At 27.2% G+C, this 20540-nt stretch overlaps 1 protein-coding gene across 1 annotated transcript; it reads right to left on the bottom strand.

Moving 5' to 3' along the window:
• Window positions 1-3916: 3916 nt before the first annotated feature.
• LOC100206028 (protein cornichon homolog 1) lies at window positions 3917-13717 on the bottom strand. The gene is made up of 5 exons (XM_065805850.1): window positions 13510-13717; window positions 12413-12481; window positions 4651-4763; window positions 4426-4569; window positions 3917-4088 (listed from the first exon to the last, which is right to left on the bottom strand). The coding sequence occupies exons 1-5, from the start codon at window positions 13582-13584 to the stop codon at window positions 4064-4066; spliced, it is 426 nt and encodes a 141-aa protein (XP_065661922.1). The 5' UTR covers window positions 13585-13717; the 3' UTR covers window positions 3917-4063.
• Window positions 13718-20540: the final 6823 nt, after the last annotated feature.

The following is a 20540-nucleotide window of genomic DNA, read 5'->3' as shown; positions in this document are numbered from 1 at the left end:
GTGTTTATTGTGATTTAGCACAAGAATTTGAGACTTCACGTGTAAACTGAATAATGGCTTGTTCAGTTGAACTATTTTTTTTGAAGCCGACTTGATTTTTATATAGTAAATTATTTAAAATCAGGTAGTTGTATGTCTTTTCGAAGATGATTTTTTCTAATATTTTTGAAAACGTAAGAAGGATAGAAATAAGGCAATAGTTATTGACGTTTGTTTTTTCTCCGTCTTTTTAATCGGGATAACTTTGGCAATTTTTAATAGATCAGGGAAAACCCATTGTTGTATAGATGTTTTGAAAACTTTAAATAAAATATTTTTCAAACTTTCATAGCAATCTATAATTATGTTCCCGTTTATTCCATCCGCATCGATTGCTTAGTTTCTTTTTAGAGATTTGAAGACTCTTTCAAACTCTTCAATTGATAAATCTAGGAATAAGTCATGGAGAGAAAGTAAATTATTTGAATTTGTCAAAAATTCATTAAAGAAAATATTTGTAGAAGGAATCCTATTAGCCAGGCTACTTCCGATATCAGTAAAGTATTTATTAAATTCTTCCGCTATTTCATTTGGCTCATATAGACATACATTGTTTATTTTAATCATTTTCGGAACGAAATTTGAACTGGTTTTCTGTTTCCCCGTTATTTCTTTCAATTATTTTCCATATTTGTTTTGAGTCATTTTTATATTTAGTAATTAGATTAGAGTAATAATTTTTTTTTCAAGTTTTTACGAATTTTTTCAAATTGAGTTTTGTAGTTTTTACAAATGCGTAAATAAGCATGAGATTTTGTTTTTAAATATTTTATATACAATTTTTGTTTAATTTTTGAAGATTTTTTAAGACCCTTGGTTTCCAAGGACTATTTGCATCGTACACCGAGGAAAATGTATTAAAGAACTTCTTATAGATTACATTTATGTCTTTATTAAAATATGCTTCAAGTTTAACAACGATAATTGATATTTAAACGTTTCTAAATTTTTTTTGTTAAAAATACGTTTTATTATAGTTTGACTTTTATGAGTGTTAAGTGTTGAATTTGTGTTAATTGTTAGAAAGATGGGAAAATAGTCTGATATATCTGATTTTATAATGCCTTTTTGCATGTCATTGTCATATACATCTGTTGTTAAAATATTGTCTATTAGGATGGTTGAGTTATCTGTAATTCGTGTAGGCCGGTTGATAAGCGGTATTGCTCTTGATACAAATATTTCATCATAAAATTTTTTTATTTTTTTGTTTTCGCTATATCGTATAACCATTTTTAAATCGCCAATTACAAAGTTTTTGTTCTTTTCTTTGTTACCTTTAAATTACCTTTATGAAAAATATTGTGCTTTAAGTATAAGCTTGAATTTTCTGACGCACCACCAGGTGATCTATAACAACAACTTAGTAGAATGATTTTGCTTTTTAACTTTTCGTTTTTATTGTTTAAAATTTTAATTGTAACGATTTTTTTATCGCCATCAAAAACGCACAAATCATTCCTAACGTTATGCGCAACGTTTTGTTTTACGTAAATCAGAATTCTTACGCCGTGTTTATTCAATTGTCTTTCTAATAAAATTGTTTCAAAACTTGGAAGATGGAAGTTAGAGTTATTATTAAGCTCATTTTGTGAACACCAAGTTTCCGTTAAACAAATAATATCAAAATAGTTTTTAGTTTTTTTTTATAAAATGTCGAAGATATTCAAAATTTTTGTTCATACTTCTTATATTTATGTGGACAATTCTGATTTTCTTGTTTTCATCGCCATTTTTCGAAAGAAATTCTTTTAACTCACTAGCATAATGATAAAAACAATTTATTTTTAAGTCATTAAAATAATTAATATTTGGATCTGTGTTTTCATCAGATCCAATATATTTGTTTCTAAAGTTGAAAATAAGTGATTCATAGTCTTCCGTTTTATATTTTTTGTTGTTATCATTTTTTGTGAACTAAATACGATTTAAAAGAATTTCTTATACTTCTGAGGCGCGCGTTACAAGTTTGGTATATATAACTTTAGCAAACTTACCCTCAGCTCGAAGTTCTTTTGCTTTTGTAAATAGAAGTCTTCTTTTTCGATTGTGTAATTGCTATAGTCTTTGTTTAGACATATTTTTTCGTTCCATAGTTTTCTTTTTTCATATTCATTTAATACGATTTCTTTATAGTTAAGAATCTTTACCACTCTAGTTCTTCTTTTTTTTCCAGATTCGTGCTTCTTTCCAGTCCTGTGTGCTCTTACAATTGCAATGTTGTTTTTAATTCCGAGTTTCTCCTTTTAGAACTCTTTGATCTTCGCTATCTTTCCAAGTTTCTTCTTCTCTTTCGTCAAAGCCATCAAAACGAAGATTGTTCCGCCTCCTCCTATCTTCTAATTCTGCTAATTATCTTGAATAATTTCGGTGCATTTTAGATTCTCGTTGTCTTTATTACAATTATTGAGTTTTACTTTCAAGTCAATTGATTCCTTAACAACTTGTTCATAATATTCATTTTGAAAATTCAGCGATTTCTCTCTTCAGTAAAGCATTTTCGTTTTTAATTTTTCAATTTCGTTATAAAATTTTTCTTCTAATTTATCAAATCTATCTCCAAAGGTTTTTAGTAGAGTGCTTTCATGACATTCCAAAAATTCTTTTACAATTGTCAAAGATTTTGTTATTTTCGAATTATTTCAAAATATAAAAGCTTATTTTAGCAGCAATAAAAAAATCTCAGTCTGTTTATTATTTATATATTTCCATCTAATTTTTTTTTAGGATTTATTTGTAATTTATATATACAGCAAAAAAATAAAAAAAGACCTGACACTAGGTCAAACTACTGTCACAGCCTGTGTCAATGTGCTTTGTATCCATAGCGAAAAGTCAGGTTTGTGTAAAAAGATCATAATCATAATCAAGTTACAACAAACCCTTATTTTTTAAAATGACAAAAGTTTAGCAAACCATAAAAGTATTGATGAAATTCAAATTGCACCTGCATAACTGTTTAAGCTTACGTTATGTTTTCAACAAAACTGACGTCCATCATGTGTTTGTCAATCACCAGTGCAAAGTTAAAACTTTGTATATTTTAAAATTGCTTTTAATTAACTAAAACCAGGGAAAACAATCAAGCTTTTTTTTTTGTCTTTCCAATTTTAAAGATTCGGCATCTATAACTCCAACTAACCTAAACCATTAATCAGACCATTCAGATATATATTTAAAGCAATTGTGCTTGAAAGACTCCTCAAATTTGGTCTATATATATGGAATTTATATACACCAAATTTGAGGAGTCTTATATGGTTTATATATATGGCATATATATGCAACAAGCTAAAACTTTCAAAAAATATATTTGACTTAATTAGAAGAGTAAAAAACCTTTTGTATTTAAACTAAATTGTTTTAAGGAAAAACAAAATTAATAACCTAAAACACAAATATTTGTATTTAAAAAACTCAAAAAAATTAGAATTTGTATTATCTTAAATCGCTAAAAAAGTAGGTGATCGTATTATGTACCTTAAAATATTTTACAATTATTTCTAAATTATATGTGAAAATCTAGTGGAATAAACATAAACATTAAAAAAAAAACAAAAAAAACCCGTTGATCTCGAAACATAAAAAGGTGGAAATAAAACAAGGCAATTCTTGCCTAACGATATATTTGTATCTGAATTTGTCATTAGGAATCTAAAAATAAAGTATTAGAGTTTTAATTTGATTAAATGCATTTTAACCAAACCGTGTAAAGTATTTGTGAAAAGAAACAAGTTACTGTATCCGGCCAGACTTATTGTAAAGATCTTGTATAAAAAAATTACAATTTACAATTACATTTCCGGAAAAGGGTGATTTTTTTCCAAAAGAAAAATCTAGATATTCGATTAAATGTAGCAAAAATTAAAAGTTCAAATGAAACAAATAAATTTTTAGCATAAATATAAAACAATTAAATTTAAGAATTCTATTTTAAAAATCTAAGGTTGCCAATGGACACAAGGATTTCCAAATATTTTACAATGATAGAAACAACTAAACCAGACGCTTGCTCGATTGATGTTTAAGATAAAAGAGCATACAGCATTCTAAATAAAAAGTAAAGATAAAAAAACAAACAGCAATCTGAATAAAAAGTATTGGCAATGTTGTATAAAAACAAAAGTGTTAAATAAAAAAAATTTACAATATCATAGCGTTAGAATTGTGCGGAAGTGTTGCGCGGTCGAGTAAATTGCGTGAAAAAAAACATAAAAAGATTTTTCTTACTCAAAAAAGAACATTAAATGAACTTTTGAAACTTAATTTAAAGTACAGGAATTACAAATTTAATAACAGAATCAATTTAAATATTATACTTGAACATTAATATAATACGCTTATTCTGACACTATGATTTTGCATACAAAAAGACGGTGGATTTACCTATATAAGTATATGAAAAAACTTATAAGAAAAAATGCCAACTTGACCCAACCCTCTCTTTGACAGCGATTTAATTCTGATGAGTTCATTACTTCAGTCGGATCGTAAATGCCAAAATTACTCATTACAGGGCGTGACAAATACCTTTAAAAAGTTAAAAATGTACTAAAATAATAAATAACAAAATGTAAACCAGTCTTAATACAAAAAAATATTTATAAAAACCTGTGAACATGATAGGCCAAAAGTGGAATATTGAAAATAAACATAACCCAAAAGCCACCAAACAAAAACAGTGTTGTTAAAAAGGCATGAAGTGCATATTCTGGAAGAACTAGCTAAAAATATATAGTATAGAAAAATAAACTAAAATAAAACTGTTAACTTTTATCATACTTTATCACTTATATAGAATTCAAAGTTAGAATTCAAAAGTGAAATAGCTAAAAATTGTTTTGAATCTAACAAATCTTTAGACTTAATAATAAACTTTCAATCTTATTTTGAGCCAATTTAATTTTAAAAGAAGAATTACAGAAAAAAATATACTTTAAGTATTAAAGTCGTTTTTTAAAATGTCATTAAACCTCTTTTATTGTCATAAATTATTTATAATATTTTAAAGTAGTGTTAAATGGATGGTACTGCAGAGTAAAAAAATTTTTTTTTTTAAATGTTTATTAGCAAAACATTTGTTTCTTAAATAAAACTTTTGTTGAATAAGAATATCATGACGTACTAAAATAATTTGATAATTAATTTTGAATAAAACATTTCTTTAAAAAAAATAAAATAAAAATTAAGCACCCTTATAAAATGATTTTTATAATAAAATATTACAAACAACTTTTTTTAAAAATATGTTAAAAATGTCAAATTATTTTTGCACAAGGTTGTTTCGCGAAAAACAAAACAACCTCGCGCAATAAAGTACATATACATTTAAACAACTGATTTTAGGACCCCCTCTCCTGGTGTACACACCCAGATACTTTTAACAACCTCCCTCTGCGTACACATGCACTACTTATTACAAAATCACCCTTTCCCCTCCATCCCAAATGCATACATTTTTCAAAAAAAAAAAAAAAAAATTTTTTTTTAATTTATTTTGACATTTCTCTTATACATAACGTAAATTTTATTTTTAAACTCATGAAATTCTATGCTTTTATTAAAAAAAAAAGTATTAGGAATGATAGAGAATGAGAGATAGTCAAACGGCATACATAACACACCCTCCCCCTTGTACCCATTTGTACGTTTTTAGATAACTCTTCTTTTCCATACCTGCATGCGTACTTTATGGAAGACCCCTTGATTGAAAAAAATGTTTAAAAAAATATTCCTAATAATATAAAAAAAACATTTAATAGAATTTAAAAAAAATTTATATTTAAAAAATTTATTAGAAAATGATTTAACATGCATTTTCTGTTACGTAAAACCAATTGCAAAAAGCAGTTTTTCAATTATTGTTTACATCATACTTAATTTAAATTTTGGACTATGGGTCATTCATAAATTATGTTATGCAATTTATAGCAATTTTGGACCCCTTCCCCCTAGCAACAAAACATCACATTTTATTCCCCTTACCCCCACCCCCGTAAAATTACCAACAAATTTCACCCTTGTTCTCTAAAAGGTAGTTGAACCTTCACAAGGGTGAAGGTTCAACTACCTTTTATGATTTTGTTATCAATGATTTTATTATTGTTGTAGTTAAATTATAACTATATATATTTTTTATCTATATTTTTTAAAGTTTCAGAATAATAACCAATTCGTACATAAATTGACTGATATGGCCGTAGTCACAGTGTAGTTACATACATCTAGTGACTTAAATAGGTATGGGGGAATTGAACTGTGCATATATTCATTTTTGCACTCCTATAGTTCAATATAAAGTTAAATAATTTAACAGTGACTAAATGGACAAATAACCTCAGAAGATATAATTAATTTTTGATAAATATATTAGTTAGATAACTTCTTTAGCAGTAAGTTAGTGTTGCAGTGCAGGTTAATTAAGATTATAATATTTAATGTTAATCCGTATTACTATAATTGTTGTTTAATAATTATTATATTATTTTTATTCAGTAACTATATTATTGTTAACTATTTTTTTATTGATGATATATCAGTTCTATCATTGACTGATAAAGCCGTAGATGTAACGGAGTCTGAGACATGAATCTACTAAAACTTAAGTCAATTAAAAAAATCTATTCCAATGTATGTCAAATTGGAACAGCCGCAGTTGAGTTTACATCAACTGAAAGCTTTAATCAAGGTACTCTTTTATTCAGTAGAAAAATTTTGTAGATTTAAATCTCAAAAAAAAAAATCTGCGTCACAAACTGAATGCCCACTCCCATCTGCCCTGTAACAATTTGTAACAAAATCGCTAACCCCCCCCCCCATTCGATTGCATGACAATTTGTGGATGACCCCTATATGAAACTTTTCATTGTACTTTTTGTGATTATATGCAAAAAAGTAATATATTTTTTCAAAAAAAAAGGTCCTCAATTTTTAACCCTAACCCTTTTTTTAAAACTACTTGAATATAAAGTTGAGTTTAAAGTTAACTTTACATTCAAGTGGTTGAAAAAAATTTATTTATTTTAAATTTATTTAAAAATGTTACTAAGCTGTTATTTTTAGTTTTTTGTTGTTGATTAGGGACGAAACCAGACCTGTTTTAGTAACGCTAGAGCGGTATGGGTGCCCAAAAAATATTTTTTACTTGATATTTTGCTTTTGTTTTTTTATTAAAAATAGAATAAAAAAGTTTCCATTTTAAATACAGTAGTAAATAACTAACTTTTTGTTTCCTTTAGTTTTTTTTTTTCCCTCCAAGACAGTAGAATGAATTAAAAAGTAATTATTTGTCATAAATTGTTTAACAATTAATATTTAAAACTATTATGGAAAATTAGATTTAAAAAAATAAATTAAAATTTATTATGAAAATCAATTTAAAGACAATGGAATATAGGAAAAATTTGTTTTAACGAAAAAATTTCAAAATATTTATTCATAGTAATGTTTTCATTTTGAAATTTCAAGATGTTTAAATAAAAAAAATTTAATTTTTTATTTAAACATCTTCGCTTCTAACAAGGCTGCAAGCAACCACTAATTAGAGTTGGAAGTTACTGGAAGTGAAAAGATGAAGATTGTAGAGGAAGAGAAAAGATGAAGATTGTAGAGCAAGATAACAATTGACAGATGACTTAAAGGATTGCAAATTATATGAATCAGGAAAGCAAGATGAAGAAAGCGAATTCCAAAGAGCTGATGTTCGAGGAAAAAAACTAGACAAATAAGAGTTTTTGGAGCACCTAGGAACAGTCACAGAAAAAGGATGAGACTTAATTGAATGACGAGTAACAAGAGAATGAATTTTAGTAGATGGAAAAAGAGACGCTAGCTCTTTAGAGCAGTGCCCATTATAGTATTTGTAGAAAAGAGAAAGAGAAGAAAGGGAGAAAGAGAAAGAGAAGAAAGAGAAGAGAAGAAAGAGAAAGAGAAGAAAGAGAAGAAGGGAAAAGAGAAAGAGAAGAAAGAGAAGAAAGAGAAGAAAGGGAGAAGAAAGCCCTGAAATTTTTTTATGCATTTAAAAATACATTATGTTTGAATAAACAAAGAAAGCACCATCTATAATTTCCATATTATTTCTTTATAAAATACAATAATGATTTAAAAGAGGCTTTTTGGTTTTGCTACATTTTCTTACCTCAAATCATTTTTTGTCTTGTCCAAAAAGTGTATAAATTAATATTATCATAGAAAATATATATTATCATAGTTTATCATAGTTTATCATTACACTATGTAACAAATTTTCACTTGTGTTCTGTTCCTGGGTTGAAAATGTGTTTTCCTAATCCATTAGGTCTAGAACAGAAAGGAAATTGCTGTTATTCCAGAAAAACTTTGCTCCTATGACCGGGACAAGGAAATTTGGAAACTCCCGTGTTTTATTCAAGAAAATTTTCGATTTGCTTTTAATCCCGAGCTTCCTCTTATAATATTCCTGAACTGCTAGAGTTGTCCAGATGTTTCTACAATTCTCCTAAACACTCTAGATCATTCAAAAAACTTCCAGAACTTTTGAGAAACTCTCAGAACACTCTAAAACATTTTTGAATGTTCCAAAAATCTCGAACCAAGATTCTAATTTGTGTTATTGCAGACTTAAAGGATAATGATTCGTAGTTGAAGAGAAGTTATTTATTTGATATGGCATCAAGAAGTCGTTTGCATCCAGCTGATTCATTTTGCTACATGTTAGGACAATTCATAAAGACAAGAGCGAAAAAGTATTCAGTGGAAGCAAATCGTATAATGTGTGTGGCCTACAAAGTATACTTTGGCGTGTCGGTCAGGACTAAGGCAAATCTTGGGCACCGCATTTCACATGCGAATATTGCAAGAAAACACTTGAAAGTAAACTGAACAGTTGCTTTTCGCTTTCGATGTGTTTTAATATATTTTCATAAAACTTCAATGCTTTAGATCTAGTTCATTTCGGGGAGTAGTAGTTTACAAAGTTTTGTCATAAGTTGTGTACTGTAGGCAAATATGTTCCATTTTGAAATCGTTCTATATTTTAAAATTTCCTGTACTCAAATAACTATAATTCTTACATATTACTATGTGCTATGTTACAGGTAGTAAACAACTAGGGTTGATATTTGACCAGGGACATCCATGACACTAAGGTGCATTATTGCACAAAGGACTGGCCACAATGGACCAAGTTTTCTGTTGGGAAGAGCAATGTGAATTGGGAACTGCTGATAGAGCCTTAAAGTGCTTATGCTACAGCTGCACATCAAGTTAGGCCTCATTAAGCTATTTATCACTGCTCTTGACAAGGAGTCAGCAGCATTTCAATACCTCCACGATCTTTTTCCAAAGCTGTCTAAGGCTAAGGGCTGGTATATTTGACAGACTACAGATCAAGAAGATCATAGAATGTGAGGATTTAGCAAACTGCTGAACATGACGGAGAGGCTTGGAGCAGTTACGTTGCAGTTGTTCAGGGCTTCCTTAGGTAATCACAAAGCTGAAAACTATGTGGAGAATTACCCCAAAATGGGATGCAGAATGTCTCTGAAAGTCCATATCCTTAACTTGCATCTCAAAAATTCAATGAGAACATGGGTGCTTACTTTGAAGAGCAAGACGAGCACTTTCATCAGGATATATTGGACTTTAAACATCGTTACCAAGGACAGTATAACGAAAGCATTTTATTTTTTTTAACATCTTTACTTCCAACAAGAAATCATACCAGATGCAACCTTAGCAGATGCTAATTTTGCAATGGATTTGGTATGCGGTTTCCAAGAAAGATTGGAAGTAGGAGTTAATCCTAGAAAATGAAGGGTAGATGACTTATTACCGTGCTCATAAATATAGGAAGATCTTAATTATTGCAATAACAATTAGCGGAAAAAAATGGAGTTTTACCTGAATTAGTTCACCAGCCACTGTGAGCCCCATGCTGTAGCAGAAGTGAGAACCTTTTTAAGCTCAGATGCCTCCTCCAAGCAATCAGAAATTATTGGCTTCTTATCATGACAAGAATAAATGGTAGCATCATCAGCAAACAATACCACCTTAGATGTGAGAAGACCTGGAAGATCGTTAATGTGAATTAAAAAGAGTATAGGGCCAAGGATAGAACCTTGAGGAACCCCAAATGAGTGCTGCCAATCGAGGACAAACTTTATGCTATGATTGGAAAGGAAGGATTCAATAATCTTAAAGATGTTACCTGATACACTTTAAGAAGAAAGCTTATGGAGAAGACCAGCATGCCAAACTTTATCAAAAGCTTTAGAAATGTCAAGAGCAATAGCCTTAGCCTCTCCACCTCTATCTAATGCATGATAAAACCTATCAGTTATTACTGTTAGCAAATCAGCTGTAGAACAAGAAGATTGAAATCCATATTGATTATCAGAAAGTAAGTTACTAGATTCAAGATTCAAGATTAAGTGTTTTTTAATTGAAGATTCAAAAACCTTGCTTATTGTAGGAAAAAGACTAATGGGATGGTAGTTGCTTGATTCAGATCGCTCTCCAGAATTTTTGAAGATAGGAATAACAGAAGCTGCTTTCCAGCTGGCTGGAAAAGACCTGACCTGAGAATAGCGAGCTTTGACTTTAGAAAAATCCTTTTTACAATGGTTTCTAGCAATAGTAAACAGACGTTGTTTACTATTGCTAGAAACCATTGTTTTCTGGAGAATTGTTTTGCGATCGCCTAATTTAACCCTTGACTTGATTTGGCATTTTTATCAAATGATGCTGTATTTCTGGTGTTAGGCACCTTCAATGTGTCATTAATATATGATTTCAAGAAAAGCACCAAGTGTATTTATGTGCTGGCAGATTTTTACGGAGTCCCAGTCCTTGTTGTTTAAGCAGGAAATAAATACTGCAGAACCATTGATTAATATATAAAAGATAATGGAAGGTGATATTAAATTTTTTTTTTAAAGATTTTGATGGTGAAGTTAACCAAGAAGAAGAGAAATCAAGAAATTTGTAAAATGACTCTGTGTAAAAAGGTAAAAGCCTGTAACGTAGCACAATACAAAATGAAAAACCTAATTTCACCTTCACATATATACTGGTCTAATAAAAGAGCGATTGCAATATCCAGAGTTACTCCAATTTTTGAAATTTTTTCTTTTAATTACACCTAGTACTGCTAACATATAAAGAGGCTTTTCCGTACTCAGTCTAATGGCAACCAAGCAACGAAATAAGTAACTAAACTAAACACATTTATATTTGTAATTTTTTTTTAAAAAAATGTCATAAACAAATTTTAAAATACTTTGATATTTTCTTTTTTTAAAAATTCTTAACATAAACTATAATGCAAATTTTTTTTCTTTTTGAAATAATAAAAATAGATAAAAATTAGCTTGAATGACATTAACCTTTAAATTTTTGCTTGTCGGCAATTAAGAGTAAACAGTTTAATAATAAAATGAACAAAAGTAAAAATATCAACCTAAGTAACATTAATATAGTAAGAAAGTAATCACGCTTATTTAATATTTGAATGAATGAACTTTTGATCTTTGGCTCGCTTTTTTGTTTGACTTTAAGAAAACGAAAGAATGAAACAAAAACTTTTTTTGAAAGTTTTGAAAATAACTTAATAAAAGTTTTATTAAGCTAGTTATTTTTAAACTTCAATGTGGTAATGTTTAAAAAATATATAGCAAAAGCAACTTATCTAATTAGAAATATTTTTTTATTTATTAAATTTACCTTAATTTTTATATCGTTATATAATAATATAGCATATAATAATAAAAATTTTTTTTTTTAATTATGCTTTCTAAAGCATAATTAAAAAAAAAAATGTGCTTTCTTAAACATAATAAAGGTACAGAATTAAACCTGCAGTTCTATATAGTCAAGGATGTGTCTAGACTTAATTTTTCTCCAGACAGAAACCTTGTGATTGTAAAAGAGTAATAATGCTTGATTAGAGGGTTGAACAACGGTTGGGAAAAAAGTAACATTACATATCACTTACTTTTTATCTTCCAAACTTATCAGTTAAAAGACAACTAAAAGTTATAGAAAAAAAAAAGGCAACCAACTCCCTGTTTTTAACATTTAAACTGTGTTTAAATATTCAGAACAAGGAGTTTTGAATATTTAAACACAGTTTATAGCAGTTTATTCCAGACTGTTTAATAAAATTAAAATTCAGTTTTCACAAACCAAAACACAATAAACTACTATTACAGATAAACAAACTTTAACAATGTTAAAGTTGACATAGTTAAAGTTTTTAGTACATTGTCAATGTACTAAAAACTTAAGGGTATTATTTACTGCCCTTCTATAAAACAAAACAAAAAAAAAACATGTATTCAAACAATGTATAAAAATCAAATTCACATAAAAAATATAATTAGTAGAGTTTACTTACTGGATTAAGAGTATTGCAAAGATCAATTGGATTTTTGTAGTCTGTCCTTAAGTCATCAAAAGCAATTACCTATCCAACATAATAAAGAATTCCTTATTACATAAATAATATTAATCAATAAAGTTTATAGGTGATATCAAAAATTGGTATTTTATTTTGTTCCAAAAGCGGACAAAACTTTCCGATAGACATAATAAATATATATAGATATATATAAAAAAAATATATATATATATATATATATATATATATATATATATATATATATATATAAAATCGGTCTACCGGAAATTTATGTCCACTTCTATAAAAATAATTTTCGAAGTGTAAGCATATCATTGAAATTAATGGCAATTATATTAATCAATTAAGTTTATAGGTGATATCAAAAATTTGTATTTTATTTTGTTCCTAAAATGGAAAAAACTTTCCGATAGACCTAATAAATAAATATATATATTATATATATATTATATATATATATATATATATATATATATATATATATATATATATATATATATATATATATATATGTATATATATATATATATATAGATAGATAGATAGATAGATAGATAGATAGATAAACCAAATAACATTTGATTTCTGAGGAAAATTGAGAACATACAACTGTTGCATTTAATGAAATTCCTAATTGTAACACTGTTAATCAAAAGATTTAGAAATAAACTTAGCAGTATGTTAGTATATCAATAAGCAAACAAGGGTTATCAATAATATTCACTTATTTAAGTAAAATGCCAGATTATTGCAAGAGATTAATAACTTGTAGAGGAATCTTATGTTTACTATAACCAAAAACAATAAGAAACAGTGTGGTTGATCATTTCATTTTTATATATTCCTTTTTATTTATATATATAATTCAAAAACTATTAAGTTCTTTTGAAAAACTTTTTAGATTTAATTTTTTTGTATTAAATTCTTAAAATAAAAATATTAAAAATTAAAATTAAACTAATTTTAATCTTTAATATTTTAACTATAATTAATTTAAACACAAAAACACACACACAAATGTTAAATTCTAAATTAATATTGCAAATATTAATTTAGAATAAAGAATAACTTACATTCCATATAACAAGAAATATTAATGCCACGCTAATTAGGAGTGATAAAATAAAACAAAATACTTCGAAATTCATAGCGTTATGCTTTTCTAAAGCTACAAATTTTTAGTCTTAGTTATTGTAAATAGTGTAACTCGCTCTATTCAAGTGTACGTATAACCAAAAAATTTAAATAATGAACACCGACGCGATTGAGATTTTTTTAAAAATGGCTATAATATTTTAAATAAGGTATATTAATTTGTCGAGCCGTCCGTATTGGGAGGCTCTTCAGATATTTTTTTAACCGAGTCTGATTTTCGGAATAGTTTGTTAAAAAGCAAAACAAGGGTAAAGTTATGAAGCTTTAAGTGGATACTACACTGTAGAACCCTAGAGACTATAGAACCTTAGAAACGTAGGATTCTACACTGTAGAGTCCTAAAGGGTATTTGAAAACAATGTAAAATAAAAAAATTACAAAAAAATGTAATATCGTCAATAGGGATTACAATCCCGAAGATTTTTTAAAGCAGTGATTTCTGGATCAAAAGCTATCAATCCCTGGATACTAATATAATATCTAAATGGTATTATCTATAATTAATAAAAAATACATTTTTATCAAAAATATGTTTGTTAAATGAAGGTAGTTTACGTTGCTAGAAAAAAAGCATTTAAAAATTATGATAGGAATATGGAAGCACATTAAAGTGTATGTGCTTTGAAATTTAACTTTTGAAAATTGATTAGAAGCACAACGCGTCTAAAGTTTTCAGGGCCAACAACACGGGGGGGGGGAAGGGCACTTCGAAACCCGTATCGTCGGCCCTGGTTTTAACACGCAACCAAACGGTTTTAAGTTTTTGTACTGAGTAGCCCAGCTTTAACAACACAATCAAGTTCTTCTTCAATAATCAAAGGATTAATTACGGACTCAATTACAGGTTCCTAGGTCGAATCCAAAAATATTAAATTCAATGGATGCTCGTATTACAGCAAGTAGCATTTAATCTTTCAATTAAATACGTCCAATCCTGCTCTACTACGAGCAATTATACCAAATGTTTTTGACATTTAAATGAAAAAAACACTACAATTATTTGATATGAATGGATCCAAAAATATCAAACGTTGTATGATATTTTTGGATCCATTCATATCATTTAAGCGTTCACACATACAAACCATTAAAAATGTACGCACTTTCTTGCTTGTATTACTGTCAGCATCTTTTAATTTGGTAAGCATAAAATTAAATAGCGATGCTTATTGTAAACTGGTAAGAACTCCTGAAACAAAGTGTTTTAACCGTAGTTTTTATGAAATTATCACAATTAGAGTTGTAATAATCTCGGATATAATATTGTTACTTCATCATATGACAGAGCTATAGAGTTAACTAAGTAAATATCAAATAATGATTTTTGTATGCAATTTTATGCAGCATAGGTGCAGTGGATAGAGTTCTAGGTCAGAATTAAGAGGTCTGAGGTTTGATGCCGGCTCTAGCACAATAAGCTATTGGTAAGGAAAGAGGCGTGAACTTACAAGTTAAATGTTCTTCAACAGTGCTCTGTCATAATACCGTAAAGACTTCTGGGAGCACCTTAATAACTACAAAAAATATTTTTAAAAAAATTCAGCCTTTATAAACTTTTATACGATATTGTTTTTGGTAGTTGATTGTCTAAACATTATTATCACTTTGCATACTTTTTTAATGGCTAAGCTATAACGAACTTCATTAGTTAACTTTGAACTAATTTATTAAGAAAGACAGATATAGTTGAGAATTAAAAATAGTTATGATGTAGATTTAAAGACAGTAATGATGTTGATTTAAAGACAGTTGTGATGTAGAATTAACAAGCATTACTTTTTGTAGAAGGTGACATGTTTTATGAAAGGTTCAACGAGTTGACACAATGAATTAAATTTCTTCTTAACGCAAAACTTAACCTTCTACCAAATACAGTTCCTCTGTTGCTTTTAGTTGGTTTTGCACAACTGAAAGTTTGTTGTCGACTAAATTCACACAGTCATTATAGTTGAACAATTTAATTAATTTATTTTTTTTACTTTTATTTATTCACTTTATTTTATTTATTTGGTTATTTATTCAACTTTATTTTTTATTTGTTCGCATTTGCGTACAATGGATCGTCAGTAGTTACATAGATTTCATTAAAATTTCAATTACATTTTTCAATTAAAATTATCAAAAATTAATATAACGTTTTCAATTAAAAAAATTTTTTCAAATGATATGTATAGAATAACAATCTATATATGATATTTATAGAATAACAACGTTTTTACTACTTAAATGAAAATTGAGCTCTGAAGTTTATCTGGATCTAAAAGAAAACCAAAAATTATATATATTTTGTTTTGAAGCAGTAACCGAAATTGATGCAGTAACCGAAGTTGACAGTTAGATTTAAATCCATATAACTAGATTGAAATATAATTTATTTAACATTTTAATGGTTCCGGTTTGAATTAAAAATGTTATTACTTAAGCAGTTAGTTAGTTAAGCAGCCATTTCTACCTTAAAATCAAACAAATCTCTAGATTTGCTTGGTAATTCAACTAAAAATTTGAAACACGCAAATTGTGAAGCACTGACACAAAGGCTAATTATTTCTTTATTTACTCAATTAGTTATGAATGGAATCCATATTCGATGTTTTTATCTATTATTATACCTTTTGATAATTCTGATAAAAAGTCTTTAATTAACCCCAGCAACTATCTGGGTATTAGTATCTTACTTCTATAATATAATTATTTTTAAAATTTGTGCGAAGAAAATAAGAAAACTCATTCTTTTAAATTAGGTTATAACTCTACCGTTCAAACCTGCAAGCAGAATTTGTAATTAGTTGAACTAATAAACATAAGAATAGTAAAAATTTACCTTTTTATTTATGCTCCATTGATGCTGAAAAGCCTTTTGATAGCTGCAACTATTCAATAAGAAGCTGCCAGCAAATAAAATAGCAATAAAAAGCTACCAACATTTATTTAGGACAATTTTTCGTTTTACTATAATAGTAGTGCAACTGTCTCATACTAAAGTTGCTAATCAAACAAATTTTTTCTTAAACGAAAAGTAAGTCAAGTTTATTACCGAACCTCTATAACATCTATACACAAGACCTTTTCAAAACAACTAAAAATAAGCAATGTAGGCTAATCTATGTGCGGTAACTTCACTGGTGTGGTAGCGTATGCTAATGATATCTCTTCTAAGTTCAAATCTTTCAGGTCTCTGCAACGCAAAACGCATAAAACTGATAAAATAGAGTTCCTCCTTACATGTAAAATACAGTTAGTAAATTGTACGCTATCTCTTGCTGGTAATCAAAAAATTTTATATAGCAGACTTAAACACTTTTTTTGGTTGGATAAACATTGCAGACAAAATATCAAATTTTCAAGAAGCAATCCAAACTTTTATTCAATCTGGAATCTGTTTTGCCTATAATCCAAGATCCATTACTCACTTATATCAAACCTTGGGAGTACCCACATTATCTTACGGTCCATAACTGTGCAGAAACAATGCAATTTGACAATGCAAAAGTTAGACAGAATAGGAAGAAGTTTAAGTGCATTAAAATTACTTTTCAACTTTTTGAAACATTGCAAAAATTATTTACACTCTTTATTCAAAATTCAATACATATGAAAATGTATGCACCAAAATAAATTAAATTCATTTACTCGTCTTTTGAACAATAAAATTTTATTTTACAATTAAAATTCGTTGCATAAAAACTCTTATACATTCAAAAATAAATCTATTATATTGTATGTGAGAAAAACAGAAAATTAACGTATAAAAGCTAATTATTATAAATTGTCATGAAATAATAGTGTTGAAGTTAACAAACGCGGGAAACTCACAGAAGACCAAAAGGTTTTATCATCAAGAACCGCTATTTAGCAATTATGTTTTTACAATATTAAACTTTAAACAATGATGTTAAAAACAAAATGAGTCAAAATGAACATAATATAAAAAAATGGTCATAAAAACAAAAAAACTCTCAAAGTTAATATCAAAATAAAAATACAAAAAATAATTTAAAAGTAATCATTTAATTAGACTTGTATAAATGTATGATATTTCTGGATCTAAACTGAGTGATCCTACGATAAAACACTCTTTTGCAGATGATACCCAGCAATTGTGTCAAAGAAGCGAAATAGTTTCGAAAATTTCAATTAAATAGAGTTTATTAGAAACTCTATTTAATTGAAATATTTATATATTTCATTCGACACATACATATGAATAATTATGCCAGCTGATAGTTAATCAAAAGAACACTTAAGCAACAAATGATAACAATTAAAAAAACACTTAAGCAACAAATAATAACAATTAAAAAACACTTAATTAAAATAAGCAAAAAATGATAACAACTAAAAAAACAGCAAATCAATTTTTAAAAAATGTTTTATTCTTTTAATGCTATTAATTTGTTGAGATGTGAGTTGAGTTGTCACTTGTGCAGCATTTCTAAGTGCTATAAAATACGATGGTTTTAACTTAGGTTTAAATCTTGTATTTTGAATTTTCGACATGAAACTATCTACTAACTCATTGAAACTTTAGTTGCTTTGTTGCTGTTGTTTTTGTTGGAGTCTTATTGCTTGCTTTTTTTATTTATTTTATAGTTTCACAACTACATATAATATAAACAGAATATAGATGATAATATAAACAAAATACAAAATTATATTTTGTTTATATTAATTTTTTAATAAATTTATAAAGTTAAAAACTTTTTTTAATATTTTTAAATATAACTTTACATTTAAAAAGGTTGTATTTAACAAAATACTGCCAAGATATACGTGCAAAAAAATTTAATAAGCATTATCTGAATATGTTATGAAAGATAAGATATAAAGGTTGTTATTGAGAACTCTAAGAAGACTGAAAAAACTCTTATAATTGAGAACCTTTTAAGTAGTTCGCAAAATACACAATAAAATTGATATGTTTTTGTTGTAAATTTCTTTAATTTTTTCAATCTAATTATCTATATTAAGAACAATAAATTTGAGCTTTAATTTTAAATAAATTATTTTTTCTGGAAGAGTAAATAAGATGTACATTGGAATTAATGTTATATAAGCAGGGGCTGCGATAAGAAATGTAAGCAAATAACAATTGAAATTTGAGACTCTTATTATAAATACTGACAGAGCTGGAAAATGACAATTGTTCCATATGGAACCACTGGGTCTGAAATGGTTAACTGTTTAGGTTCTTTCAATTTTTTTTGTAATCAATATCTAGTAAGGATAGAATGAATGGAAGTCTACTTTTTATTGCATTGATGAAATCCGATATACTTTTTGTACTTTAATTGATAACTTATTAGTTATCAATAAAGTTTAAAGTTGGCTCTATCAAAAAGGTTATTGATAAAGGTAGATAAATAAAACAGATTTGTATCATCTGCAAACATTATACAATCAATATTTGTTGAGGGTTTGGCAAGGTCGTTAAAGTAAATAAGGAATAACAAAGAGTCAAGAATTAATCCTTAGAGAACTTGTTTTATTTTTAATAGCTTTGCATTAGAGATATTATCTATTTTAAGGCTTTGTTGTTTACCATTTAAATATCTAGTAAACCATTAAATAGTTTGGTATTTTACATATTTTTTAATTTTTCTAGCATAATTGTTGCTTTATTTCTTTTATTGCTTATTATCAAAGTTAAGCTTATGTTGTTTTCAAGCTTGATTTGCTACTTTTTGACTGTTACTATCTTTTAATCTGTCGAGTATTTCAAGTTTATTGATATACTCTCCTTCGAATCTTGGCTTGTCTACATTCTTTTTCAAAGTGTTAGATGCGAAATATTTTTTTCAAAGCTATAGTAAGCAATTGAGTCGATTGCAATAGTTTTTTTTTACTTCTTTTTAAATTTCTTTTGAATAAGCAAAGTTTCCACAATATAGAGGGTTGGAAGCAGACAAGTTGAGGGGATTTAGATATAAAAAAAAATTTCAAGTTAAACTTAAAGTTGATCCTTTTTTTTTTCATTTTCTGTTTAATACAGTATGAATATTATTTTTACAAAACATATACTGAAGTTACAACAAAATAAATTTGAAGCAGGGGCTCAAAGAAAATAAAATTGAGGTGCTCAAAGAAAATAAGGATAACATTACGTTATCACAATCTTTTCATTGAGCCCTTTTGTAAGAGTTTAAATAATGTATCGTAATAGTAAAAAGTTTGTACATATATAAATATTTAATAATATTTTATATAAATAAAATAAAGTTTGTACATATATAAATATTTAATAATATTTTATATAAATAAAATAAAATTCGTACATATATAAATAAAATAAAGAATTAATATATTAATTCTTATAACCATCAAAGTTTGTACATATATAAATAAAATAAAGAATAAATATACTAATTCTTATAACCATCAAATTTAAAAAATTTTATTTTTTTTGTTTAAAACTTAAATGAATTTAAGGACTTCACCATAAATTTATATTCCTTTTGTCACTCATTCCGCAATTTTTTTACATTTCCAAGACAATTAATAGTCAGAGCCGGTGTAGGAGGAACGAAGTACTTAACCGGTACGGATCACTGTACAGTAATTCCTACCTAACGGTACCGATTACTTGACAAGTGACTCCTACCTAGGTGCCGGACACTGTACTTGGGTACCGAACACTTAACATTTTACTTTGCCGTGTGAATGTTTTATAATTATGTAAAAAACGTGGAAAATGATACTTAGCATTAGCAAAAAAAAATTAAAATCAAACGTCTTAAATTTAGTATTTATCAAATTTTTTATTTTATGTAGTAATGTTTTTATATCAAATTACGATTATAATGTAGTATATTTTATAGCCGTTTTGAAATGATTTAATAGATATTTATATGACTTTAATAAAGTGTGTGTGTATGTGTATGAAGTGTGTGTGTATAAAGTGTGTGTGTATGTGTATATATTTATATATGTTGTGTTTGTATGTATATATGTG

Source organism: Hydra vulgaris, chromosome 09 (genome assembly GCF_038396675.1).
Source record: "Hydra vulgaris chromosome 09, alternate assembly HydraT2T_AEP".
Lineage (NCBI taxonomy): Eukaryota > Metazoa > Cnidaria > Hydrozoa > Anthoathecata > Hydridae > Hydra > Hydra vulgaris.
The sequence above is the reverse complement of the archived record's forward strand: the minus strand, read 5'-3'. Positions and strand labels throughout refer to the sequence as shown.